The sequence below is a fragment of the Asparagus officinalis genome, chromosome 7 (assembly GCF_001876935.1).
Source record: "Asparagus officinalis chromosome 7, Aspof.V1, whole genome shotgun sequence".
Lineage (NCBI taxonomy): Eukaryota > Viridiplantae > Streptophyta > Magnoliopsida > Asparagales > Asparagaceae > Asparagus > Asparagus officinalis.
This window is the reverse complement of record NC_033800.1, coordinates 60,861,951-60,889,938: the sequence shown is the minus strand read 5'-3', so window position 1 is coordinate 60,889,938 and position 27,988 is coordinate 60,861,951. Positions and strand designations below refer to the sequence as shown.

At 39.4% G+C, this 27,988-nt stretch overlaps 1 protein-coding gene across 1 annotated transcript; it reads left to right on the top strand.

The window, feature by feature from the left end:
• Nucleotides 5,939–27,944, top strand: LOC109848712 (4-alpha-glucanotransferase DPE2). The gene is made up of 23 exons (XM_020418361.1): nt 5,939–6,161; nt 6,686–7,069; nt 7,604–7,721; nt 7,829–7,884; nt 8,037–8,164; nt 8,285–8,414; nt 8,545–8,741; nt 8,878–8,956; nt 9,064–9,102; nt 21,842–21,961; nt 22,115–22,216; nt 22,406–22,489; nt 22,626–22,868; nt 22,976–23,101; nt 23,279–23,353; nt 23,455–23,526; nt 25,551–25,670; nt 25,813–25,910; nt 26,206–26,365; nt 26,446–26,544; nt 26,904–27,101; nt 27,233–27,326; nt 27,532–27,944. The coding sequence occupies exons 2-23, from the start codon at nt 6,719–6,721 to the stop codon at nt 27,735–27,737; spliced, it is 2,895 nt and encodes a 964-aa protein (XP_020273950.1). The 5' UTR covers nt 5,939–6,161; nt 6,686–6,718; the 3' UTR covers nt 27,738–27,944.

Below are 27,988 nucleotides of genomic sequence, written 5' to 3'. Positions count from 1 at the left end.
AATAACGGGGAATCGCTAATCTCGAAGCTCGAGTTCGATTCTGGTCGAGTGCACTTCTTTGATGTCTAAAGCCAATCTGGTATAAAAAGCTGGTGAGTTCTCACTGTAACCAGTTGTTCTGTCTAGGGAGGTTGTGCTAAAGATACAGTTAATGCCGCCAGTGCATCTGCATATGCATTCTAGAGACACGGGATGTACTCGATGAAGAATTCTTCAAATGAGTCTGCCATTTCGATGGTCACCTGGTGGTACGAGATCAGGTCTTGGTTTCTGATTTCATACTCTCCTCAAACTTGATTGACTATCAGTTGAGAATCACCAAAAGCTTCGAGATATTTGACCTCGGCTCTTTGGAAAATTTGAGTCCAATGAGCAGCATATTATATCCAACTACATTATTAGAGCACGACTCAGTAAGTGAATAGGCTCAAGGCAATACGTATTTCTCTGGGGAAACTAGGACGACTCTGACTCCTGACGATATTTTTGAACATCCGGGGTGCTTGCCACATTGGTTGCTCGGGAAGCACTGTCAAAGTACAGTTGACATATGTGTAGATGCAAAGTAGTATTGACTTCGTGGGTTTCATCCGGCAAGTCTTTGTATAATTCAGCCGTATCCTTCGCAGGGTTAGCCGCTAGAAGATCGCAAATTGCTTTCCCTTTTACCGACTTATGTTGCTTAAAGTATAGGTCATACTGGGACAGGAGTAGGGCCCATCTAGTTAACCACTAATTCATTGAAGCCGGTTGTGTCATGAACACCTGGGCTAGGTTAACATTAGAAATGATGTAGATCGTCTGTCCAACCAGGTAGTGTCACATTTTCTGGATTACAAATACCAAAGCGAAGCACTCCTTCTCGATCATCAGATATCGAGATTCAACCCCTACCAAAGTACAACTTAGATAGTACATTGCATGTTCGTGACCGTTGTTTTCATCTTGTGCAAGTAAAGCACTTAATGAGTGGTTCATCACTTTGATGTAAATAAAAAACGGTTTACCCGATTTTGGTGCAACAAGGACAGGAGGATTCGCCATATATACTTTGATGTCTTCAAATGCTTTTTGATAGGCATCACCCTAAATAAATGATACACCCTTCTTTACGAGCTTGGAGAACGGTTGGCATTTTCTGGAGAGGTTCGAGATGAACTGACGAATGTAAGCCAATCGTCCTTGCAATCCCCTGAGTTCTTTGAGGTTCTTTGAGGGTTGCAGTTCGTGTATTGCCTTCACTTTATCGGGATCAATATGGATACCTTTTATGGTGATGACAAATCTAAGGAACTTACTGCTGGACATTCCCAGGAGGGATTTGGTAGGGTTCATCTTCAATTGGTGACTCCGCATGAGATCGAACACCGTCCTCAAGTCTTTAATATGGTCTTCTTTATTACAGCTTTTAATGACCAAATGATCAACATAACATTCGATGGTCTTCCGGAGATGTTCCTAGAAGATTTTAGTCATTGCCCGTTGGTATGTAGCGCCTGCGTTCTTCAAGCCGAATGTCATAATTGTGTAACAGAAGATGTCAAGCGGTATTCTGAATGCGGTATGCTTTTCATCGTCCGGGTACATCTTGATTTAATTGTAATATGAAAATCCATCCATAATGGACATTCTCTCGAATCTGCACGTGTTGTCAATGATGACATCCGTGATCGAAAGAGGGAAATCATCTTTTGGGAAAGTGGTGTTCAGGTCTCTGAAGTCGATGCAGATCCTGATTTTTCCCATTCTTTTTAAGGACATGGACAATATTCGCAAACCAATCGGGATGTTGTTCTTTTCTGATGAAGCCAGAATCGATTAATTTTTTTGACTTCTGCCTCAATTACCTTCATGATCTACAGATGAAACCGTCTCTGCTGTTGCTTGATAGGTTTGACATCCGGTTTGATGTTGAGGTGGTGCGTCGCTACATTTGGGTCAAGTCCTGGTATGTCCTCATAATTCCAGGCAAAAACGTTGATATATTCCCTAATGAGGGCAATCAAATCTTCTTTCTCATCTAATGGAAGACTTTTGCTGATGAATATGGGTTTCGGATTGACCTCGTCGCCCATGTTCACTTGGACTACTTTATCTTCGGTTGGAGGTTCCCTTTGCTCGAATTGATCACCATATTGTATATTCAAGTGATGGATCCAAGGGTCTTCCCAAGTTGGCATTTGGTCATCTTCCTCCGTTGTGGTAGGATCAATCGTAGCCATGTTCGACATTAGGCCTCTGAATATTTCTCTAAGGCTGATGTCGAAATCCCAATCTGTAGAATCTAACAAATATCCATCTCTACTCGGATTAGATGACTGATTGATGACTTGCCAACAACATTCGTCATCGGATGAAGTGACCTAGCCTAGGCCCCTCTTATGTTCATAATAATTTTCTGGCTTCCCTCTTGGTACATAGGCAGGACGGGGTGGAACTCGGATATCTTGACCAAAACGAAGACCTTCACCGAGCGTGAGGTTGTATCATTGCTTCTTCATATAGTCACGTGCTTTGTGAGCTATATCTGAAGAGATGTCGTCTAGGTCCTTCATCATCGGTATTGATTTCCAAGAAGAGATCGGAGGGTGGGTATGAATCCCATTTACCAAAAATTATTTCTTTTCCACCCTCTGCCTTTGCAGGTAGGACGAGGGTTGTTCTGAAGGAGTCTTGGATACACTTTTTTGTCATGCAAGACGATTGAAGCGGCATATGTATGCCAGGGTTATCATATAGTTCCTGCATGACATTAGTAAGACAAAGCGATTACTCTAAATCGTCATTTATTGTATGATCGGCAAGTTGCCAGTTATAACTTTCGTCTGACGATTCATCACCATTAAGATCGATTATAAGAGGTTCAATGTTATTGAATACAAGACCTTCATCGTAATCGAGCCCGGTTTCGGTATCAGCTTCTTCTCCGTTGTCCGTGCCTTGGGCCGATGGTTTAGTATCAGATTCAGTATCGTAAAGAAGAGAATCAATAAAATAATTTTCCAACCTCTTAAACTGTTGCTTATTCGCGACCACCGTCTTGACCTCATTATTAGTGTCAACATATTTTAGACACTAATGGAGGGTGGAAGGAATTAGAACATTGTTATGGATCCAAGGTCGATCTAATAATAAGTTGTAAGAAATTTCTGCATCAATCACATAACATGTGACCTCAGACTTCAGATCTCAAAGCTGACATTTCACTCGGATTTTTTCTAGCGATCTAGATCCACTGGTATTGAATCTATAGATTATAGTGCCTGTGGAAGCCAAATTGCTGGTAGGAATCTCGAGATGATACATCAATCGGAGTGGCATGATGCTAACAGCGGAACCCGGGTCGACTTGGATCCAGTTGATCACACTGGAGCCAATGTATCTGGTGAAATACAAAGATCTATCATGTTTTGAATTCCTCACTTGCATATCCTCCTTGGTAAAAATAACGCAAGGGAATTGTGTGGTCGCGAGGTTATAGTGTTGAACTGATAACTCTGGCTCCTCAGGGGTTGGCTTAATCTGAGTGAGAAATACATCAAAATCGTCCAAGGCTTCCTGTAAAGCTTCCATGGTATCTTTTGAGAGGCGTAGCAGCTCATATAAAGTGATCCTCACTGGGATATTGGCCAACTGAGCCATGACATCGAAGCGGTATGGGGTATTCAAACTTTCCAGTTTATCTCTTCTAATCGGTTTATTGAAACGAGACTGCTTCGGAACTTGAATCTCTTTGTGTTGAGACTCTTTCTCCTTTTGTTTGGCAATTGGCTGCTGCTGGGGTTTCTGAGAAAGTATAGGTGGAGTTGTAACCACCCCCAGTTCAGCCAACGTTTTGGTATTTGGATCAAAAGTTTCAGGATACTTGTACCAATATTCATTCTCACTCCTAGTAGCAAAGACTTCATGTTCCTCTTCAGAATGTGGAAAAGTAGGGACACTTTCGTCATCTTTCTTAGGGATTGCAGTAGCAGGAAAGATTTGTCTTTGTTCTTAGCCTTCTTTTTAGAAGAGGATCCTGCCCACTGTTCATCTCCAAGTAGATCTGGATGGACCCAAAGAACTTCACTGTTAGATATGGTGTGTGGTACGAGTCCCTTCTGGTGTTGTCCACGAGGATCATTATTCACTACCTTCATCTCTACTTTCGACACGAGCTCTGGTTGGAACCACGATAGAGGGACGAAGCCGAAACTGATGGACACTGCATTCACACCCACTTTCTTTTCCTTGTGCTTCGCAGTTATGATGCCAGCATCGATCAAGGCTTGAATTTGATCTTTGAGAACATAACAAGCCTTAGTAGGATGGTGAAATCTTCTATGATAAGTGCAATACTTCGGATCTGAGGTTTTCCTAGCTTCCTCTTCATTTGTGATTGATGGCAGCTTGATCTTGTTGTTGTCCAAGAGATACTTGAAGATAGCCGACACTTTATCCTCTTTGAAAGAATACTTTTTCGGAAATCTAGGTTTTCAAGTCTTTAGTTGCTTTGGAAGTTGCTGTGCTTGATGCTGTAATTGAAATGATGACTGCTACGTTGACTGCTGTTGCGGTTGTCGTTGTGATGTTTAGTGAGCATCAATAACAGTTGCAAGACCCTTTCCTCTGCCTTGAGGATTAAAATTTTGCTTATGAGAATTGGCTACCGGCTGACCCCTTACAAGCTTCTTCTTCTTGAAAAAGCGTTCGACTTGTTCACCACACATCTTCAATTCTTTCTAGGACTTGGAAGGCACGAGAATTCTTTCTGAATTATGATTTGCGGCAGAAGTGCTATCAATAAACTGTGGCTTCAATGTATTCATAATGCTGCACAAATATAAATATTTTTTCTAAAATAATGATCACGACTTGTAGTTAAATTCTACATCTTCAAAAGTTAACACATATACTGTAAATCTTAACAACCGTGTGATGACAGTTAACATATGACATTTAACAGCTAATATTTAACTTGAAACAATTCGCTATACTACTCATTTCTCTACATTTTACTCACACAATTCACAACTTTTCAAAAATTTAAAGATAACTTACATTTCAGGAGATTCCTTTTGAGTGTTCTGACATTTGGAAACATCTACATCTATAGTAGCTCGGATATGGATCTCCAGACACCCGATATTACAGTTGAGCTCCACCATACACTTCATATCATCCTCGTTCTCAATCTCAAAAATCAGATCAGTGATCCTTTCAGATTTATACACCAGACTTAACATGTCATATGGAACCTTTAACCTCTCAGCCACGTTAAACTTGAACTCAAAAAAAAGAGGTTGCACACGTTACCCTTGAGAACACTGCTTTCTCACCCAAGGACACCATGCAAATCAGGGGTTTATCTGCCACAAATAAAGCGGATTTAAGAGGATTTATGAAGGGAACGTTAGGACAAGTGATTGTTGAAGATCAAAAGCCATAAGTTCATAAATGTGCCCTTTACACCATAAATGAACTCGAAGCAAAGAAGAGTGGGTTATGAGGAGATAAGAAAGTCAAGAGTATTTTTGGGTCTTTGGGTATAAATACGGGTGAGAGAAGGTAACTTGGGGCTCGGTCATATTTTTTTTGAATTTTAAGGGGTTTGGCATATGAGCTAAAAGTACATGGAGTTGGGCCACTTGAAAACTCTATTTTTGGGGTCTTGAAGCAATTTTCCCATGTTGTTATGCTCAGTTACGTAGATGTGAAAAGTTTCAATCGGAACATCCCATATAATATTCATAGATACTAATTGATTCCAAATACAAGTATGAGAACATTATCTGGGCGAAAATTTTCCTATCTACATAATAGAAGATAGCAAAATGTCAAGTTTAAACAACTTGAAATATATAAATGCAGTGAAAAACTAGTGAAATTAAATAAATGCAAAATGAGTGAAACTATAAGATATTTAAGTGATATTTAGCCCTAATTATACTGGAATACTTCCAGCGGATGCTACGATACTCTTAATTGAACCCAAAAAGGAAAAGTAAAAAAAAAAAGCCCAACCGTCCAAAATTTTCTCAATCATCTCAAAAATCTCACTTGATCTGCGTCCACACAAAAATCAAACGCTAAATTTGTTGTTATTATACTATTTATTTCCTGTAGATTTCATTTGGGTCTTCTTCTATCTTCAAGAACTGAAAAAATTTGATCTGCCTTCTGTAAGTTTTCTCTTCTTCAGCATGTCTCTAGCTCGAAATTGTTTAGTTGTATCTTAATCCAAAGCTTGATCTTGAAGTTGGATATTGTTTTAATGTGCATTTTAATGTACGGAAATTTTCATGATTGGGAATTTTCTTGTTAGCTGGAGCTTGACTGTTTGGTAAAATGTCAATGAGAGCAATACCAAAGATCTATACTTGATTTAGTAGTGAATTTCGATTGGGTTTTATGCCGTTTTTCAGTGAAAATTTATGTTTTGAAAATATTTTACCTAGTTCAGAAATTTCATTTGCCACTCTATTGAGCTATTTTATACTGTCTTTCACTTGAATTCCATTGATTTTCAATTGGATTATTTGAGATTGAGGGATTATAGTAAGTGATTGTTTTTTTGGATAGAAATAGTAAGTGATTGTTGTATTGCAATTCAATGCGTCATTTTGGAGAATCATTGACTCTAGGAATTTGGATAAAGAATTTTGATAAAATGTATCTTTTTCCTTTCTTTGATATCTTGTAACAGGTATCATCTTGGATTTGAAGCAACTAGGAAGAAATGGTAACTTTAGGGTTAATTTCTGGGAAGAAGCTATCGACTGTGACCGTGACCTTCAAATTACCCTATTTTACTCAGTGGGGTCAGAGCCTGCTCATTTCGGGCAACCACCCAATTCTTGGATCAAGCAATGTGAAACAGGGTTTGTTTTTGACTCCATTTCACCAAGGAGATGAGCTCATTTGGTGTGGGAAGATCACTGTAGCAATTGGGTTTGAATGCGAATATAGTTATTATTTGGTTGATGATGATAGAAATGTTTTGAGATGGGAAGCTGGAAAGAAAAGGAAGCTAATTCTTCCTGCAGGAGTCAAGGAAGGAGATGTAGTGGAAATTCGTGATCTCTGGCAGGTATCAATTCTTTTCTAAAATTTATGTGTTCTTTTGCGTGGAATATTCTTATGACCAATAATTGATCCTTGTGTATAATCTTTTTTTTTTTTAATCTGAGACAAGATCATCTGTATGAACTTTTGCTGAAGGGAAATACTTTTGAGGTCCAGTTAGATGGATTGCTAACAATGCATATAAAGCTACATAATTTTTGACACTCTCTATCATGAGGGCCTTTCGGCTATGTTGAACTTTGAACTTCACTTGGAAAGACAGCTAAGTGGGGATAAATAAAGATATTAAAATCTTAATGATAAGGATTGAACTCAGGAAGTCGTGAGAACTGTTACCCTGATGCCATGTTACTATGTTAGAAACCTGTAAGCATATACACCAAAATATATTATGTCTTACTTCTGGGAATATTTCCAATGTTTGTTTCATTTGCTTCATCTAATATTGACCTCATTATTGTGTCATTATAATTTGTGCTATCTCCTTCTCAATCATTTCTTAACTTCTAACTCCATGTTTATGCACAATATGGATCAGACTGCTTCAGAAACACTTTTCCTCCGAAGTGCATTCACAAATGTCATTTTTAGTGATGGTCAGAACTTTGAACCAGAAATTTCTTCTACTTTTTCTCAGAGGGACATGGACAGGGAAGGTATCTTTATTGGGATTTTCAAGGAAAACAATGAATTTTGAATTCTTTAGCTAGCATATATTTCAAATATTTCTCTTGCTGAATTTTTTTCTTTGTTCTATAAATAGATTATATTGTCATCCAGTTCAAGATTAGTTGCCCCATGATCAAACGAGGAACATCTGTAAGTTCCTTTCATTTTTCATCATTCCTCAGTAGACCTTCATACTCCAATTAGTATTTTGTATGCAGCATTTCATACTTAAATCCCATTCAGATATATAACATTTTCTTAAGCTCCTTGCAGATTCATTGTAACAACTAACAATTATGCAGGTTGCTGTGATAGGCGCTGCATCTCCATTAGGCCAATGGAGGCCTCAAGATGCACTAGAACTTACATATGCTGGTGACTCTATTTGGCAAGCTGATTGCCTAGTGCGAAAAAAAGAGTTTCCGATAAAATATCCTTTTCTGTATTACATTTTGATTAGCAAGATCATTTCATTTTAATGACTTTTATTAATTTTCTCTTTTGCTTTCTGCTCTATCTATGACCTGTATTATCCTTAATAATTGCGCACATACAAGTATTGTAAAAATTGTAAAGATCAAGGCATGTCAATGGAAATCGGTCCCAGTCGGGAGCTAGTCCTAGATTTGGCGTCGAATAATCTACCAACTTATGTTTCCCTGTCGGATGGTCCCTTCCGGGTAAAGTACAGAGTATAAATTAGGTCTCTTCAATTATATGTTTAGCATATTTTTTCAGCATTATTACTCCATGTAATATTAATCGAGCAAATATATCTTATAGACATTTGTCATCCTCTCCTATTGACAGGAAATGCCTTGGAGGGGTGCTGGTGTTGCTATACCAATGTTCTCCATTAGGTCTAATGATGACCTTGGAGTAGGAGAATTTCTTGATCTTAAGTTGTTGGTTGACTGGGCGGTGAAGTCAGGTTTTCATCTCGTTCAACTTTTACCTGTCAATGATACTTCAGTTCATAAGATGTGGTGGGATTCATATCCATATAGGTACTTGGTTTCTTTGCTATGAAGCTTGGATTATTTATTTTGTTGGCATTGTTTGTAGAAATACTCCACATGCTTTAACCAAAGAAGCTGGTTGCTGCCTTTCGTATATAACACCTATAGCTTCTTGAATTGGCAGCTCTCTCTCTGTGTTTGCACTTCATCCCTTGTATCTGAGAGTACAAACACTTTCGGAAAACATATCAGAAGATATCAAGGTTGCCTTTACCTCTCCTTTTTAGCGTAAACTATAGTTGTACCCTTTCTAGCTATTAATACTTAGTTGCTTGTTTTGTTTTAATTCTTATTGTTCATAAAATTGCAGATGGAGATCTTACAGGAAAAGGAAAAGCTTGATGGAAAGGTAATTTTGCCCTTTTAATCCTGTGATGCAATGGAAAGTTCTCTTGCTAAGTTATGCAATTATGTGAAGCAGCTGCTGTTACTTACTTGAACTAGTGATTCTCACTTCTAAGCTCCGGATACTTCTCATAATTCGTCATGTCAACTTCGAGAGCTGATGGAAATAAAAATGGTGTCATGATGTTAAGTCATATGTGTTTTGCTTGAAATTAACATAATACTTCCTTATTTTGTGTTTCGTATGTTGAAAGCAAGGTTTTAAATATCGGTTATCGGGGATTTATCGGACGGCCAAAATTCTTATCGGATAGCGGAAATCGGGGATATATCGGGGATAAGTAGTATTTATCGGAGTGATATACTAAATGATGTGTATATATAATATAACAATTAAAAAATATAATCTAATCATGCTTAATGAAATATAAACATACCAAAATGTAAATCATCATGTTTAGAATCATTAACTAACTGTAGAAAGCGAAACTTGCATCATAGCCTTGAAAAAATATAATGTTAGTCCAAATTGGCCGATAATCCCGATAAAAAAGTCTTACTTATCGGCCGATAAGTGCCGATAACGCCGATAAATCGCCGATAAACCTAGAAAAACGATAACCGATTAAAAATCCAATTTATCCTAGCAGAGAGGTCCCAAATCCGATAACTCGGCCGATAATATCGATTATCGGCCGATATTTAAAACAGTGGTTGAAAGTATTTCTAGGTATTTGACCTTCCAAACATTTATCCGAAAACTAGCCTTGTATGCTATGGTGATTGAGGAAACTGCCAGTGGTAGTGGTATTGAAGTGACAGTGTGGTGGCAGTTATAGCGATAGCTATGGTGATTGTGCACAAATAAAAACGAAGGGTGTGGTCGTACTTAGATAGGGTGATTCATGATGTTAGCGGTTATGGTACGGGGCAGTGGCGTTGGGGTGGTTTGGCAATGTCGGGATGATACTGGTGCTGGAAATAGTATTGACCATTGTTGATAAGTGCGCTCTATTTGTGTCAAAAGTTGCTGTTTTTATTGTTATTAAACCTGTTACACCGTTTATCGATTATAAGTTCAATTTGAAAAAAAAGTTGATCTTTTTATAAGATCTTCTTACACAATAAAAAGGTAAAAATTACAACTTTATCAAACAATACGCAACAGTAGTTTATCTCTTGCTGCTTGCGTGAGATCTTTCGCCTGTGCCAGAGATGCGTTAGTTTGTGGACTGCCGCAGACTTGATTCGGTAGACAAGAGTTAATTGATGCTCTTGTTTCACGAAGAAAACAATTGCAGAAGCGATAATTACGACCAAGCGAGATTGTGTCTCTTCTCGAGATCAAAACCAAGTTTGATCCGGAGGAGAAAAAGGAAAAAGAGTCAGATTTTTCAAAGGTTTCCTCTTTATGATGAAGTTCGCCAAGATCTGCCAACTCTCCTTTAAAATCCGTGGTCTACTGTTCAAATTGACAGCACCTCGCCCTCTGATTTCAGATCCTCTCAAATGAATACCCTGAGTTTCTATTTATAGGCTTTTATCGCCACGTTTTCTGATAAGATCAAGTGTTTTGACGTCATCTGCAGTTGATAACCGTCCAGACGCACTTAAGGATAGCTTCAGAATAGTTGGGGTGATCCTGAGATGAAAGAATTCTAACAAAACATCGAAATCCACGTTTTGAGGAGTTTTGGGAGTCGGCAGTGTCCGTGGTGGCTCGGAACTGTGCGAGCCATCATTTGGTGGCTCGCACTCACGCGAGCCTCCTGACCTGTTTCGTTCGTCTTTTTGACGTTTTGGCTGTTTGTAGCTCCTTCAGTTCGCTTGTTTTGCGCTTGTTTTGCCTTTACGTACGTTTCGTCGCTTTGTTGACTCGTGCTTCCGCGATTAGCTTCATGCGTTTCGTTAACTTGGAGGTGGTCGGTGAGTGTGTTGGCCACTTGGATCTGGCCGATGAGCGCGTGAGCTCATTGTCTTGTTCTCAACGTTTCGCCACTTTGTTGTGTCGACGATTCGTTGCCATGTCATCTTGACTTGTATTCTTGACCTATAGGTGGTTTTTAATGCCTACAGATACCCCCTCCAAAGTGTTTCAGTCTCGTTTCTTTTATAAAAGAGGCTGAGATACTTTGGATATGATACGCTTAGTCTTTAGTCCTTTGATTTCTTCAGCTTTTAGTCTATTTAGTTTTTTGTTGAATAGCTAAAATTCCTCTGATTCTGCGTTTATCGTCTGACCGTTGCCGAAATTTCGGGTTTGGACCAGCGTGTTGATATCTGAATTGGCTCGTGTTGTTGAATCTATCTTGAGCCTTGCCTTGATGAGGCTGTGGACGCACTGATTGGCGTTGAACTCTCGTCGTTGCATATTTGGACGACGTTGATTCGTGTCGATTGGCATCGGCTGAAGTTGAATTTTTTTGTCACGTGTTGAAACACGGTGGGTCAATTTGCGCTTGCATTCCCCTTGGAGCTTCATGAATTGGTTTAAACTCATATACCTATTGGGGCCTGCGACTTATCCTTAAGAATATACCGTACGCTATTCTCCAGGAACTTCCCGTCGAAGGCAGGATACAGTTTAGACTCGTATACCTATTGGAGTATACACAGTTTAAATTCTTAAGGCATTGGAGCGTGGCGATCCCAAATGTTGGGGCTGTAGGATCAACTGTTAAAGCTGATTCATCTGCATGTATGGATTTTATCCTGAAGTTGTTGGATCCTCAAGTCACGAGATCAACTAATGGAGTTGGTGCGTCAACGACTCATACTTATAGGATTTTTGGCAAACTCTCAGCCATCAACATGTTTGATGAGCCTTTACCGACTACCGTTTGAGTCGGGCTAGCATGCAGATTGTTTAAGTTCGTTCTGCATGTAACGTTGTGCTAAAATAGTTAACTCTTTTAGTGCTACGATATTGAATACGCAGATTTCGTCTTTCTTATGGGAATAGACTACCCGACAACGCGTATTAGGCGCTGACTTATTCCTTCTTATGATTTGGGATAAAAATCCCCGTACGTGTGAGGTACGGATTATGGTGTTATTAATAACAACCTGTAAAATGTTAAATATGTGGGTTTTTATCCTTTTTTAAGGTCTAAGACTGACCGACAACGCGTGTTAGGCGCTGACTTATCCCTATTTAGGCTTCGGGATAAACTTCACCAGACTTGAATTCTGGTGTTTTCTTCACTCGGTGAAAGATTAAACTGACAACACGTGTTAGGCATTGTCTTATCCCTACTTAGGTTTCGAGATAAAATTCCCCAGACTTGGATTCTGGTGTCTTCTTCACTTGGTGAAAGACTAAACCGGCAACGCGTGTTAGGCGTTGACTTATCCCTACTTAGAATTCGGGGTAAAATTCTCCATGCGTGTGAAGCACGGATTTTGTAGTTAAAAGATGGTGTTTTCTCTTGGGGCAAAGACGAACCCAATGCTGGAGAGGAAGAATTTTATATTCTATCTCCTGATCTTTTTTTAGGGTAAGAATAAACCCGATGTGGGAGAGGAAGAATTTTATATTCTATCTCCTAAAACTGAAGAGAAAGAATTTTATATTCTATCTCTAGTTACAAAGAAAACTCAAAGTGAGATCTTCACTTCAAGAATCCGGGAAGGTGAACCTAAGAGTGAGATCTTCACTCCGAGAATCGAAAAGATTCAGATAATCCTAGCTGTCGGAATGTTTGATTACCGAGCTAAATGTGAGTTTCTCGTCTATCGAGAGTGAATTACGGTTCTGACCCTAACTGTAAGAAGGTTTGACCAAGTGGGAGTTCGAGGCGACCTTAACTGTAGGAAGATTTAATCACTCGATTTGAAAATAGACCTTTCGTTCATGGAAGGAATCGAGAGGAGATTTTGGTTTTGGTCCTAACTGTAGGAAGGTTTGACCGAGTGGGAGGTTTGAAACGATCTTAACTGTAGGAAGGTTTGATCGCTCGATTTGAAAGTGGACCTCTCGTTCATGAAAGGAATCGAGAGGAGATTTTGGTTGTGGTCCTAACTGTAGGAAGATTTGATCAAGTGAGAGGTTTGAGACGACCCTAACTGTAAAAGGTTTAATCACTCGATTTGAAAGTGGACCTCTCGTTCATGGAAGGAATCGAGAGGAGATTTTAGTTATGGTCCTAACTGAAGGCATGTTTGACCAGGTGGGAGTGGGAGTGAGAGTACAAATCACATTGGGAGTGTTGACTTGTACCGATCACTCAGTGAGGTTTTTAGTGTCAAGTGATAAAGACTTAACACGAAAGTGTTTGATAATTGTCGATGATTCACAGATTAAAATTCCAAGCATTATGTCCGGACTCTAACAATGAGAGTGTTGAGTGCACAGACATAATGTGAGTTTGAATGGATTAAACCAGAAAAAATTTTAGTGGACTCACTGTCAATTAATTTGATCAGTGAGGGACTTTGTGGTGGAAGATTATAAATCGTCAAATACCAGTGAGAGTTTTTTGTGAGAAAAAATTAATCCAACGAAGTGATCAAATCTCATCTCAACAAAAGAGTGCTTGGAAGTTGGTGAAATTGATCCCGACAATGAGATGCGTTTCATCCTTGAAAACATTCAGAGTCCGAGTGGAAGTTTCTCATTTATCCCCATTTATAGTGACCGGGTTATCCTTAAGAATACCAGACATGACACTCTCCAGGGACTTCCCGTTACATGGATTATCCATCCCCAGCTTTTCTTACGAAACTGGGTCTAATGAGGAATACTTTGTATTCAGCTGAATGGTTGAGTTATCCTTAAGAATATCACATACGATATTCTTTCAGGAACTTCCTGTTAAAATTAGGTAATAGTTTAGACTCATATACCCGGTGTTTTGAATATCGACCGACATGTCCGGATTGAGGGGTCGAGCGACACGAATCGGTGGATTTTAAGTCGCATGTCATTTTTCAGGGAGATATCGGATATATCGGCGAAATATCGTCCATGTCGGCCGATTTTTCATGTTTGTAAAATCGACCGATAAGCTCATTTATCGATTCAAAGGTGTGGGTTTGGGTTTGGTTTGGGTTCAAAACCCATTTGACCCTTTTATCGGATATAGGAGGCTCTTTTTGAACCTGATAGACACCGATTATAAGAAAGAAAAGAAAACCCCTAGGACTCGCGATCTTCGTCGTTTTGCTTTCGTGGTCCTCGGCTTCTCCTCTCGTCCTCACAGCGCCGCCATCTCCTCTCTTTCTTCCTTGTGCCATCGGGTCCTCACATTGTTGGTAAGCCTCCCTGTCCTCAGCTTCTCTTCTCATCCTCACAGCGCCGCCTTCTCCTCTTTTTCTTCCTTGTGCCATCGGAGCCTCGGAGGGTCCTTACATCGCTGGTAACTGATAAGCCTCTCTCTCTCCCTCCTCTCCCTCTCTCGCTAATGACTTTTTTTGTTTACATTTTTTTCACTTAAGCCTCCTTGACCTCTCTCTCTCTCATGACCCTTTTACTATTTGTATTTTTTTTTCAGACTTTCAGTTTGTGCTGTTGTTGAGTCGCTGACTGCTAAGTAAAAGGAATTGTTGATTTTTACTTTTTTATGTCTAGTCTATAAAATTTATAAAGTATACTTATATTGAATTTAAGAATGCTTAGATTATATTTAGGACATGATATTATACATATGCGCATCACGCGATATGATAATCCGAAATTTAGTCCATGTCCCTCGATATATCCCCGATTTTCGCTATCCGACATGGATTTCAGCCGTTCGATATGAACCCGACATCCGATATTTAAAACCTTACGTATACCTGTTGGACTATGTAGGGAGCAGTTTATCCTTATGCACCTGTTGGAGGATTGAGAAGCAGTTTATACTCGTATATTCTTCGGAGTCTGGTTCTCATTTGGCTTATTCCAACGTTATGACGCCGGCTTCAACCAAGACTTAGATGCTATTTTTGAGATCGAAGCAAGTCTTGGTGGGATGAATGATTCTCCTGTGGTACAGTACTTTGGATCCGAAGTATTATTAGCTTCCTCCTGATTTGTGATAGGTGACAGCTTGATCTTATTGTTTTCAAGAAGGGACTCAAAAATGATCGTAACATCTTCGTCCTTGAAGGAGTACTCTTTTTAGAGTCTCGGATCCTAAGTCTTTTGCTGTCTTCAGGGTTGCTACTATAATGTCTGATTAACATTAACAGTTGTTGCAGGTGTCTTCCCCTTATCACGGGAGGCGAAGCTTGAATTCGGAGGGTTAGCCGTTGGTTGGCTTCTCTCGGTTTTCTTCCTTCTGAGGAAGTGTTCGGCCTGCTCTGCGCGTACCTTCAACTCTCTCTAAGTCTTGGATGGTGCTACTCCCATAACTTTCAAGATATCAATGGATAGGTTGTTATGACAGGTTTGGAGGATAAAGTCCTCTGTGACTAGATCTTGGTAATTCATTGCTTTATTTCGGAAGCGCTTGACGAAGTCGTCGACCGTCTCTTCGTCTTTTTGTTTCTCCTCAAAAAGCGTCCTGATTGATACCTTGGTATCATTATTAAAGAAATTATCGAGAAATAAGCTTTCCATATCGTCCCAGCTATTGATGCTTTCAGGCTTGAGACAGCGGTACCAATCGAAGGCAGGCCCGTGAAGGGTGCCAACGAATGACTGAACCATTAAAAGCTCGTTGCCAGAGATCATTCCCAAGTGAGACTTAAAATAAATCAAGTGTTGAGTAGGGGAACCATTCCCGTCGAATGGCGTGAAGTTAATTAAGGTGAACTTCACCGGGTACGGGATTGAATCCCACTCTCTTGGATATGGGCACAGAATGCCTGTTCTCCTTACTTTTTGAGCGGACATTAAGGCATTGACCTTATTCTCCAGCTCTTTCATCATCTCGTCGTCGTCTACATCTTCATTCGAAAGACGTTGAGGAGAATGAGTTGGATCACCCCCAGTATTTTTATTTTTAGGGGGTGCATTTGAACCACCCCTAGTGTTATTGAGGGGTGCGATTGGACCACTCTCAGTATTTTTGGAGGGTACGTCAGCCATGATGACTTCATCCACTTCTGGATCGCTGTCAACTACGACGTTTTGGATGCGGCGGCTAGATTCAGCTTGCTGATTTGATAAAGTTTGAAGCTGTTGGTCATGTAACTCCCTCACCCGTTGCATGTTCAGCTCCATTTGCTTGTTCATTTCAGTTCTAAGCTCTTCTCGTTGTCAAGCTAAAGCCTCTTAAAGCATTTGAGCCACTTGATCTGGGGTGATCATGAACGACTCCCTTGCTTCCCCCATGCTGGACATTGTGTCGTTGTAGGTAATTGCAGAACACGTATCTGAGGGCTCGTCATCTGAAGCGACTGCGGAGCAAGTGTCTGACAGCTCGTTATCTGAAGACAGTCCTTTGTGCATTCTCGGATAATCTCTATGTCCGATGGCTTCTAGCTGGAGCTGAGACATTCGTGGGTAATTCCTAGACTTGACTTTTCCTCTCGGGCTAAAGTCAGGATTAGGATTATTCGAGCGTCGCGTTGATTTTCCTTTGTCAACCATGTTTAGAAAATTCATCATCCTGAATGGTGGATTTTCTCTCGTGGAAGCATTTTGGCTTGGGCTTCGACGCTTCAGTGGCAAGCTTCTCGATTATCAAGATCCTTTGTGAAATGGTCTTGGGGCAGCTATATTTTGATAACACCATCCTGATAAGCCTTTCACATGAACAGTGAGAGCTTGTTTCTTGGACATCCTTCTTTTAGGATTTGTTCACAACCCCAGCCTGATGGTGCAGCTCATTGGAGTAATCCATTGCTTGTTGGTGTGATACCCCAAGTATAACGTTGTCTTTTGATAGACACATCTTCTTTTGGGGAAGGAGAACCTTGTTAACATACTCGGGACGATTCGTTATCGTCTTTGAATGATCCAAGGTCGCATCAGGAGTCAGACATTTAGAACCATCCCCTTGCGAGCGCGAGGTCTTAACGGGCTCCCGGGTTTCAACACGAACCCCCAGGTGATCGATGCCAGGAGTCCTCTTATGCACGGTGCACGAACACATACAATAAGGTGTCCCGGTTTGTTTGGAGGTGACGGGACACCTTTGAACGGTCTTTGGCTTGACAGGAGTGTTTGTACGACCCCCAGCCTGAGGAACTACTCGGGTTTTATTCACCGGAGCTTTGCCTTGATCTTTATGTAGAGGACCCAGGCGATCTTTCATCGGAATTTTAAAATTGGACAGATCCACGCTACCGTAGGGCTTCGCCGGAGATGCGGGAGCAAGACGAGTAGGCTCGGAGGTTAACAGAGTTGATTTCGGTGTTGTTTCGGCCTTCGACACCCAGACTTGTTTGGATTTCGGTGGTTTTTTGGCCACCTCTTCCTTCTGCATGCCTTGAGCTTTTCGTATAAAGGCACGTCCGCGTGCGGCACGTGCGCGTCGCTTTTGGATGCGCTCCTTCAAGATTGAACGAGTCCTTTTGATAAGAACACATTCTCCCGTCGATGGTTTGGAGGAAGTAGCAGCAGCTTGCCGTTGAGGCGGCTGGATTAAATGACGCTTCCTAGACTCCAAGCTTGCGTAGTAGCGAACTCCATCGACTTGTTCTAACATCTTGGCAATTTGACGAGCTTGGCGGTGGCGTCGCCTCTGACAAGCCCTCTTCGTCAGAGTTGGCGTATCTTGATTGAACAACTCCTTGACTGGGGAGGAGTTGTGACAAGCAGAGTCATTTGAAGCCTTCATCGGCGAATACGCCTCCTTCAAAGATGGGATCTTTCCGTACTTGTAAGGAGAGGAGGATTTTGATGAAGACGATGAGAAATATTCCTCAAACTTGGCTTCGTCGAACTCGTACTCGACCTCTGAATCAACCGGGATCTTGATCTTTACTTGCGACATGACAGCCTTGGCGACGAGACTGTTGGCGTCTCTGAAGCACGGATTCGTCCGCAGAGGCCATGAATCGGTCGGACACGGATTCGTCACGACATGTGCACGACACGTGTCGGACACGGTCAATCCGTGTCTGACACGGTTAATTCGTGTCTGACACAGGTCAACGGTCAAATTAGGCTCGGACACGGTCAAAGGAGCTCGGACACGTCTCGGATTTGCCGAAGGCCGATTCATTTGGGTTACGGGTTGCGGGTTACGGGTTGCACGGATTCAACCTTATTTCTCAAATCTCCTGTTCGATTCGATCCTCAGCTGACTCAAACGAAAGAAAAAAAAGAAAAAACCCTAACCCTAACCCTAATCCTCTCTCTCAATCTCTCAGCTCACTCCCGTTCGATTCGATCACCTCCGCTATTCTGACCCGATCCCGCTGACCGTTCCGCTGTTCCGACCTGATCCCGCCGACTGCTCCGCTGTTCCGACCCCTGAAGTTCACCCTCTATTCCTCCTCTCCGTCAAGCACAACCACCACCACTGTCATCATCATCTCCTCTGGTTTTTGAGTTCGAGCAGCAACCCATCGTCATATTATTATCATAAATCTGATGGAGAAAGTTACAAATAATATATTTTAGATTGTTATTTTGTGATAGATTCATATTTTAGATTGTTAGTTGGATTTTATAAAATTTTCTATATATAATAATAATTTTAAAAAAAATTCATTGCCGTATCCCCATATCCTATTTTTTTGGATTTTGTCGTATCCCGTATCCGTGTCGTATCCGTGTCACGTATCCGTATTCGTGCATCATAGGTTGGCGCTTACTGTGGTCGTCAGTTTGTTTGCGTCAAAAGTTACTGTTTTATTGTCATTAAAACTGTTACACCGTTTATCGATTACAAGTTCAATTTGAAAGAAAAGTTGATCTTTTTATAAGATATTCTTACACAATGAAAAGGTAAAAATTATAACTTTATCAAACAATACGTAAGTAGTTTATCTCCTGCTGCTTGCGTGTGATCTTTCGCTTGTGCCGGGGACTCGTTAGTCCGTGGACCGCCGCGGATCTGATCCGGTTGACAAGAGTTAATTGATGCTCTTGTTTCACGAAAGAAACAATTGCAGAAGCGACAATCACGACCAAACGGGATTGTGGCTCTTCTCGAGATCAAAACCAAGTTTGATCCGGAGGAAAAAAAAGGGAAAAAGAGTCAGATCTTTCGAAGGCTTCCTCTTTATGATGAAGTTCGCCAAGATTTACCAACTCTCCTCTGAAATCCGTGGTCTACTGTTCAAATTGACAGCACCTCGCCCTCTGATTTCAGATCCTCTCAAATGAAGATCCTGGGCTTCTATTTATAGGCTTTTGTCGTTGCGTTTTCTGATAAGATTAAGTATTTTGACGTCATCTGCAGTTGATAACTGCCCAAGCACACTTAAGGGTAGCTTCAGAACAGTTGGGGAGATCCTGGGATGAAAGAATTCTAACAAAACATTGAAATTCGTGTTTTGGGAGTCAGCAGTGCCCGTGGTGGCTCGGAACTGTGCGAGCCACCATTTGGTGGCTCGCACTCACGCGAGCCTCCTGGTCTGTTTCGTTCGTCTTTTTGACGTTTTGGCTGTTTATAGCTCCTTCAGTTCGCTTGTTTTGCGCTTGTTTTGCCTTTACGCGCGTTTCGTCTCTTCGTTGACTCGTGCGCTTCCGCGATTCGCTTCATGCGTTTCGTTAACTTGGAGGTGGCCAGTGAGTGTGTTAGCCACTTGGAGTTGGCCGATGAGCGCGCGGGCTCATTGTCTTGTTCTCAATGTTTCGCCACTTCGTTGTGTCGACGATTCGTTGCCACGTCGTCTTGAACTGTATTCGGACCTATAGGCGGTTTTTAACGCCTACACGCTCAACGATGCTAGGAACAATTATAGTGGCAGTAGCAATTGTACAGGAGTGGCAACGATAAAGTTTTGACGGGGATGGTGTTGGCTGTAGAATGATAGTGGTGTTGATGTGAAGATAGAAATTGCAGCAACTGTGACTACAAAAGCAGTGACGATTCTGGGGGCAGTAACAATGCATTAAGGACCTAGGGTTGATGATGATGATGGAGGTGGCTGCAGCAGTAATAATACTGCTAACTGTGGCATGGAGCAAAAGAAAACAGAACACCTAGAGGGGCTCTTCTGGAACATAAGGTTTTTACCACTGCCACCATCGAAAGAAATCAATTTCTTGCAAAACATGTGATTTTGTGAGAACGTGATGAAATCTAGTACTCCCAGGAATTTTCGACTTATTCTTATGCCAAATGTGGGAAGCTGTACACAGCTTCCTGTATATCATACATATTTAGTTCCCTTTGATATTTAAGACAGTGTGGGACCTTACAGTCCCAAGATTTAGGGTGAAGAGTTTGTTGAATTGTTTTTGTAGGAAGGAGGAACTGAGTCATAACTCATAATAAATTCTGGGCATTAAGATAATCCTGTAAATTACTTAAAGCCCTTCAGTCCTTATTAGTTTTGAAGGATTTATTTGGAAATCTGCTCAATTTCTTTTATTGAGAAACAAATAGTATGGTTGTCATCAATCAATACTCAGTTTCTATGTCCTGAAGCACAATTAGAAACCATAGGACCTTTGAGAATGTTGGACAGTCATTTTAAGTTTTATGTTATTTTACTTATACAACCTGGCTTATGACTTTGAGTTCTTTCCTTCTGATTCTTTTCATGCAACTGACAATAGAAGCCACGAAGGCCAAAAAAAAAAAAAAAAACTTTGAAACCGCAAAAAAGGTATGCCAGCTGAGGGCACACCTAACTTTGTGGACATTTAAGTGTCTGCTGGAATTTTTGGGTCTGATCTTTGCAGGTAATTATACCTTTTCAAGGAGACAATGTAATTAAGGAAATGACTTGGGATTTGGAAACAACGTTTGAGCTGAATGTTTAGTAATTTGAGCTTTCCGAGAACCTCCAGGACTTGGGGAAGAAGTTTGCTTTTTCAACCATGATTCCACTCTGTGATCTTATGTTGACTACCTTAAGTGACTTATTTAGAATATGCCGACAAATGCAAAATATTTACTTGACAACAATTTCCTAGCTAACTTTGTTATCGGGAAAGACAAATTAGTACAAAGTTTATGAATTGTACAACTATGACATCTCCAACTATTTGCACATCTATCCTGTGCTACCTGGTGAATGATATGTTACATCTCAGTTTAGTTTATATGCGGACGTTGTTGACACACACACATTACATAATCTTATATTTCGGGTATCCTTGCCTCTAGGTTTACTAGACCTTTTAATTATTCATATGGCTTTAGTGATACTTGTGAAATGCTTTCCCATCTCTCCTGTGTTCTTCTCAACAAATATAAAAGTTACTGTAGCATATGTTTGTGTTAATGGTGTACAATAGGTAAAGCACCTGGCTCATGACTCTCATACATGTGCTTTCTGCAAAGTAGAAAAGCATCAGCAACCATTTACCAAATTTTCTCACTCTGAAGTAGTCATTTTTTGTCCGTTGCACTGCTGATGTTACCCATCTGCATCACTTATACAACGATGAGTTTACATGGATATATTAGTGTGAACACTGTACATTACGGCCTGTCTCTAGAATGATACAACAACAACAACAAAACCTTCATCCCAAATGTTTGTAGTCGGCTACATGAAATTGTAAAAACAAACCTATTGAAACTGTAACTAGTGTACTGAAAACAAAAACCATTTCAACACTTTTGCTCACTTTATGAGCACTAAGTCCTCTGTTTCTGACCAGCGGACCATTCACCTAGTCGCTATTTTCTATAGCCATGTACCCTTTTATGGTTATCATGCTAATTTTATGACTTTTTATACAGGATGTTGATTATGAGGCCGTGATGGCTGTTAAATTATCTATAGCAAAGAGAATATTTGATCTGGAGAAGGATGAGATTCTCAATTCTGCTTCATTCCGAAAGTTCTTCTCTGAGAATGAGGTGGGGTACACATAACTCCACTATTTTTTAAATGTTTTTTTTATATGTACGGCAAAGCACCTTCCATTTCAAAGAACAAATCATGATTATTGTCTGTTTGCTGTCTTATGGTTATTTGCATGCGTTGAGTGTTAACATGTTATCGTTGGGCAGGAATGGTTGAAGCCTTATGCAGCCTTCTGCTTTTTGAGGGATTTCTTTGAGACATCAGATCACTTCCAGTGGGGCCGTTTTGCTCAATTTTCAAAGGAGAAGGTGAGGCACTTGATTCTCCACTTTTAATTATTTTATAACAAGTCATCCAAACAAGTTTTATCTTTTGTTGAGTTCTTCCAATTGTCTGTTTGCTTTCATTTATTCTTAGGGAAGATTATTTTACCTGAGTGCATGAGCCATGAGATATTGTTAACTTTCAGTACTTAGTTATTGACTTTGCTTTTGCAGCTTGAGAAGCTTGTTTCAAAGGAGAGTTTACACTATGACGTCATCTGTTTTCACTATTATATTCAGTTCCATCTGCATTTACAAGTAAATGAAAAATTTCTTATTTACTTCAAATTATCTTATTTTCCTCCAGAATGCTATTTATTGATTTCACTTTACATACAAGAATCCATTGTTAACTAATACAGTATTACCTGTTTTATTGTCTTCTTTTTGTCAGTTGTCAGAAGCAGCTGCTTATGCAAGAAAGAACAAAGTTGTATTGAAAGGGGATCTACCAATAGGCGTGGACAGAAACAGTGTTGATACTTGGGTGTATCCTAATTTATTCCGTATGAACACATCTACAGGAGCACCTCCAGATTATTTTGATAAGAATGGGCAGAACTGGGGTTTTCCCACTTATAATTGGGAGGAAATGTCAAAAGATAACTATGGTTGGTGGAGAGCTCGTCTATCGCAGGTTATGAAGCTTTAGTTCTTTTACTAGATTCATTTTATAAGATTGTTCCTTTTCATAATATCTTCTCCTTTACTCTCTCTGTCTCTCTCTCTCTCTCGGTCACACAGATGGCAAAATATTTCTCCGCTTACAGAATTGATCATATATTGGGTTTCTTTAGAATCTGGGAGCTACCTGAACATACCCTTACTGGTTTGGTTGGAAAATTTCGTCCATCCATTGCTTTGAGTCAGGTAAATCTGTGTAGAGATCTACAATTTTCTGGGGCTAAAATAAGTATGTTGTACCGCACAGTTTAAAATTTTTACCTATACCCTTGGTCAAATTAGACAAATAAAAAATTAGACAAATAAAATGTCTTATAATGTGCTGGTTCTTAGTTCTGTGCACTATTAACAATTCCTTTCTAGGATGAACTTGAGCAAGGAGGCATCTGGGACTTTGATCGCCTGACTCGTCCATATATTCGACAACATATTTTACAGGTCTCTTTAATTTGACAGTTATGAATAATGGTTTGTGAATGAAATGATCTTTACTCTTACAATTTGCTCATCTGACTTTGTAAGATTTATCTTTTTTTCAGGAGAAATTTGGATCATTTTGGCCAATTATTGCTTCAAATTTTTTGAATGAATATCAAAAGGACTGCTATGAGGTACCAATATTCATCTTTTAAGTTGACTGTTTACAATTATCATTATGAATTAGAGATTTTTAAAATGAATTGTACATATTCCACTAGCTGTTGATAGAAATAGAGTAGTGAACTCAAAAATTTTCCCTTTAACTTCTATAGTAAGAAAAAAGCTATAGTAGGAAAAAAGTTATATTTATAATATTCATCCATAGCTCTAGGCTCTAGCTGATCCCTAAGCCATATTTGGTGGATCATAGACAGATTTTTGCCTGTAAAGAGGTAACAAATTTGATCTTTTAACCGGATAATTTAGAGGAATAACACAAGTGTCAATTAGAAATACCAGGTTGACAAACAACCATGAGTAGAATGAGATAACTGAGCTAAAGAAAACTTGTGACATTGTATAGCAGCAACCATAAATCATGATCAAAAGCAATAAGGCTCTTCTCACGTTGTCTACCCACTATATGTTTTCATACTTGGGGGCTGAGTCCTTTGTAGTTGCAACCTTGTCCAAATATTTCTTATGGCTGTTAGTGTCTTCTTTGGTTCTTTACAACTAATTGCAAAAGGCACCGTTAATTTTAACTTTTATCTAATTTAAACAGGCTATATCTAGTGGCAATTGCTTTCGGGTAAAACTTGTCACTATTTGAAAAAAAATTCTATGGCGTCGATGATTGTCACTTTGTAATTTGAGTTATTTTGTTATTTAATTAAATTGGATCACTTCTTAAGTTTTGCAGTGTTGTTAAGAAGAACAACCTTGCATTTCACTAGATGATAGATACTCAGTTTCTTATATACTCTAGCAGGAGAGTCAATATAGTACGAGAATAATTGGGTTTCTCAATATAATTTAATTGCTAAGCATGCTTGAGAATTGAACACCCATCGGTAGCTTTTAGCGAGATTCTTGCATATGATTTGAAGAATTGATGTCGTTAGTATAAGTATTCACAGAGTCGCACGTCTTTTGAGTACCATCTCAAAAAAGCTCAGAGTGCTTTTCATTGTTGACTATGTTACCCGGGTACTTCTATATTGAAGCCGTACCCGTACCGGACACGTACCCGACAATTTCCCGTACCCAAACTTCATGGACGCTTCTTGAATATTTGCATGCATTTATTACAACATGTACTCAATTATACGATATATGTGTTAATTTAAAACACTTGTCAAAGACTTCCTGGACGTAGAGCTTACACTTCACATCCATCTTTTGAAACTAATGAGATACGGGTCGGGTTCGTTTCAGTCCATACCCAAGTTCAAAACTATATAGTTAATGGGTCATTTAGATGTCTAGTAAAAAAATGAGTAATTTACAATTAACGATAATCAATATGATAAAAGAAACTCAAAAATGTAATCGGAATTTAATTCTAATGACACATGAAGCGGGAAAAAATTATCTCATATACATTATTAATTCAATATGTATATGTAGCCGTGTCCCCGTACCCTACATTTTACAGTTTTGTCGTGTCCCTTACCCGTACCCGTACCAGTACCAGTACCCGTGCCCGTTTCCATGCAACTTAGATTGTTGATGATGGTATCATCCAAAGTTAAATAAATGGATTCAAAACTGTCCCCAGATGACTTCAAAAGTAAAATAGGAAGGATCAGATTGGTTTGTCTGTGCCTTTGTGCAAAGATAATTCATAGAAGTAACTTGTAACTAAAGCAAATATAGTGTTGCTACCACTTATGGCATGCCGAAAACAAAACTGGTCAACACTCATTTATTTATTCATTACAAAACAGACTGTTGGTGTTTATGTTGTACTGTGCTAAGTACTAAGATAAAGCATATCAGCAAGCTCTGCTATGTTGATGTGATGTTACATTTCTATGAAAGTGGGTTGTGCTTTGAAGCCAAATTTATAATATTTAAATTGAATTTGAAGTATTGGATGGAGAAATCAGACTGTACGAGGGATTCTCTAGTTTGTGCAGAAACTTCCACTATCCTGTTTTTATGTGTGTTCAGAAAGGTTTTTATTCATGTTTCATTTGATTGATTTCTTTAGTTCAAGGAAGACTGCAATACGGAAAAGAAAATTGTTGCTAAACTCAGGCCGGGTCCTGAAAAGTCATTCTGGTTGGACAAAGAGGACAAGATACAACGGGACCTCTTTGACCTTCTAAAGGTAAAAATATACTTGCATGAGACAGAAATAATCAATCTTCTACATTTGTGGTTTTTTTTATCATGGAAGAATGCTAAGTTTCATCGTAATGCCTTTTGGTTCTAGTTGTATCACTATTTCTTTGCAATTTATCTTGTTTCAGGATATAGTTCTTATCAGGGATCCTGAAGACAGTAGAAAATTTTACCCCCGTTTCAATCTTGAAGACACATTAAATTTTAGGGATTTAGATGAGCACAGGTAACACCTGATATTTATCGTTAAAATTGGATGATTTATGTTTATTACAATTGAATGGTTATGCATATTGTTCACATCTAGTTGGTTTCCTGTACTTTTTCTATTCCATTTGTTCCATCATTAGAATGTTTACTTTAGGGCAAGATGGGTAATAAGTCTATGCAATGATGTTTTGCTTTCATTGCATTTAAAAAAAACATACTAATTCAGTGACTTCTAATAAATGTTTGAGATAATAATTTCTGTTTTATATGCACCAGTTGTGATATATCTGACTGGATGTATCTTGTTGCAGCAAAAATGTACTGAAAAGATTGTACTATGATTACTATTTCTCTCGTCAAGAAGATCTGTGGCGTCAAAATGCGCTGAAAACCCTTCCTGCTCTATTGAGCTCATCAGATATGTTGGCATGTGGTGAAGATCTTGGGCTAATTCCGGCTTGTGTTCATCCTGTATGTGGTGTCTTATCGACTTTCGCTCTTGGCCTAATAGCCACGTAACTTATTAATTGACTCTTAAATGTGGTTTCCAGGTCATGCAAGAGCTGGGCTTGATAGGGTTACGCATCCAGAGAATGCCAAGTGAATCTGGTGTAGAGTTTGGCATTCCGTCTAAATACGACTATATGACGGTGTGCTCCCATTACTCAGCCTACTAGTGGACTAATGTTTCAAATTTCTCCTACAGTTGATCTAATTATAGTTTACTATGAATAAGGGCACACTCCTATTCAAATAATAAAGTACAATTTTCATATGATGTTTAGGGGTTTAAATAATATTTCTGCTTAGCACATCAGTGATGGGTTTTAAACATTATACTGAAACAACGAAATATTGTTTTGGTATAAGCGTTTTATCTTAATCTAAATGTGAATATTTATATATTATCCTGAAAAGATGAGACCTGGTCTACTATTGCGGGGTTATGTAAAGGTAAAGTTGCGGAATAAAACTACGGGAATAATTATGGGTTGCTTTTCTGCTTCAGGTATGTGCGCCATCATGCCATGATTGTTCGACCATGAGAGCATGGTGGGAAGAAGATGAGGAGAGAAGATGGCGTTTCTATAAGAGTGTGGTTGGATGCAATGACGAACCCCCTTCTCGCTGCATTCCCGAGGTTGCACACTTCATTCTTCAACAACATTTCCACGCTCCATCAATGTGGGCAATTTTCCCACTTCAGGTAGGCATGAAATACCATTGTAATTGTTTTTTGGTTGTGCTATGGATAGATGTGATGGAACATTGTTTCAATTTGATTATCTCATTCTTGTCAACTATATTTGAAATAATATTTGATATTTTCTTGATTAGGATTTGCTTGCTCTGAAAGAGGAATACACAACTCGACCTGCAGCAGAGGAGACTATCAATGATCCTACAAACCCAAAACACTATTGGCGATTCCGTAAGTATAATTTGGAGAATTTGACAATATACATAGATGAGCATGCTTACTTAACATGTGAGGAAAAATGCCTAAAGTCCTGCTGCAGTTATTATTATTTTTTAAATTCGGACCAGGGTTCATACTATTTGAAAACATTGTCCTTGACATTGCTGATATCAACTGCAACAAGCTACATTGACATCTATTGATTTGGTGGATGCAGGAGTACATGTAACTATAGAGACACTGTTAAAAGATGAGGATCTAAAAATGACCATAAAAGATCTTGTGGCGACTAGCGGGAGATCATATCCTGGGATTGACATGCAAAAAGAAGTTTTTAGCAAAACGACTCAGAACACAATGAAAGAGCAGATTGCAAACAGGAAGGAAAAGGCAAATTCCGCCCATTTAAATGGTAACCACTAAATCTAGTGAGCTTGCTGTCTCGCTATTGTCATATGATATTTCTTTTCCTATCCTACTATCCTGGCATTCTCGGCTAAAGAATGAGTGTCACTGAAACTACTTGATAAGCATAAAATAATCTTACCTTATCAGTGACCAATTTTGTCCTGTATACTGCTCATATATTGGTGCACTCAATAAAACCAATTTTAGCCTATATTATGTTTCTATCATTTTATTGGGAATCAGTGTGGATTGTGGAAGCTGACCTG

Coding starts and splice junctions, on each gene's coding strand:
- LOC109848712 (XM_020418361.1), top strand. CDS start 6,719: ATGGTAACTTTAGGGTTAATTTCTGGGAAGAAGCTATCGACTGTGACC. Junction 9,103..21,841: donor AGGAAAAGCTTGATGGAAAG/GTAATTTTGCCC, acceptor CTTTTTATACAG/GATGTTGATTATGAGGCCGT. Junction 26,545..26,903: donor CTAAATACGACTATATGACG/GTGTGCTCCCAT, acceptor TTTCTGCTTCAG/GTATGTGCGCCATCATGCCA.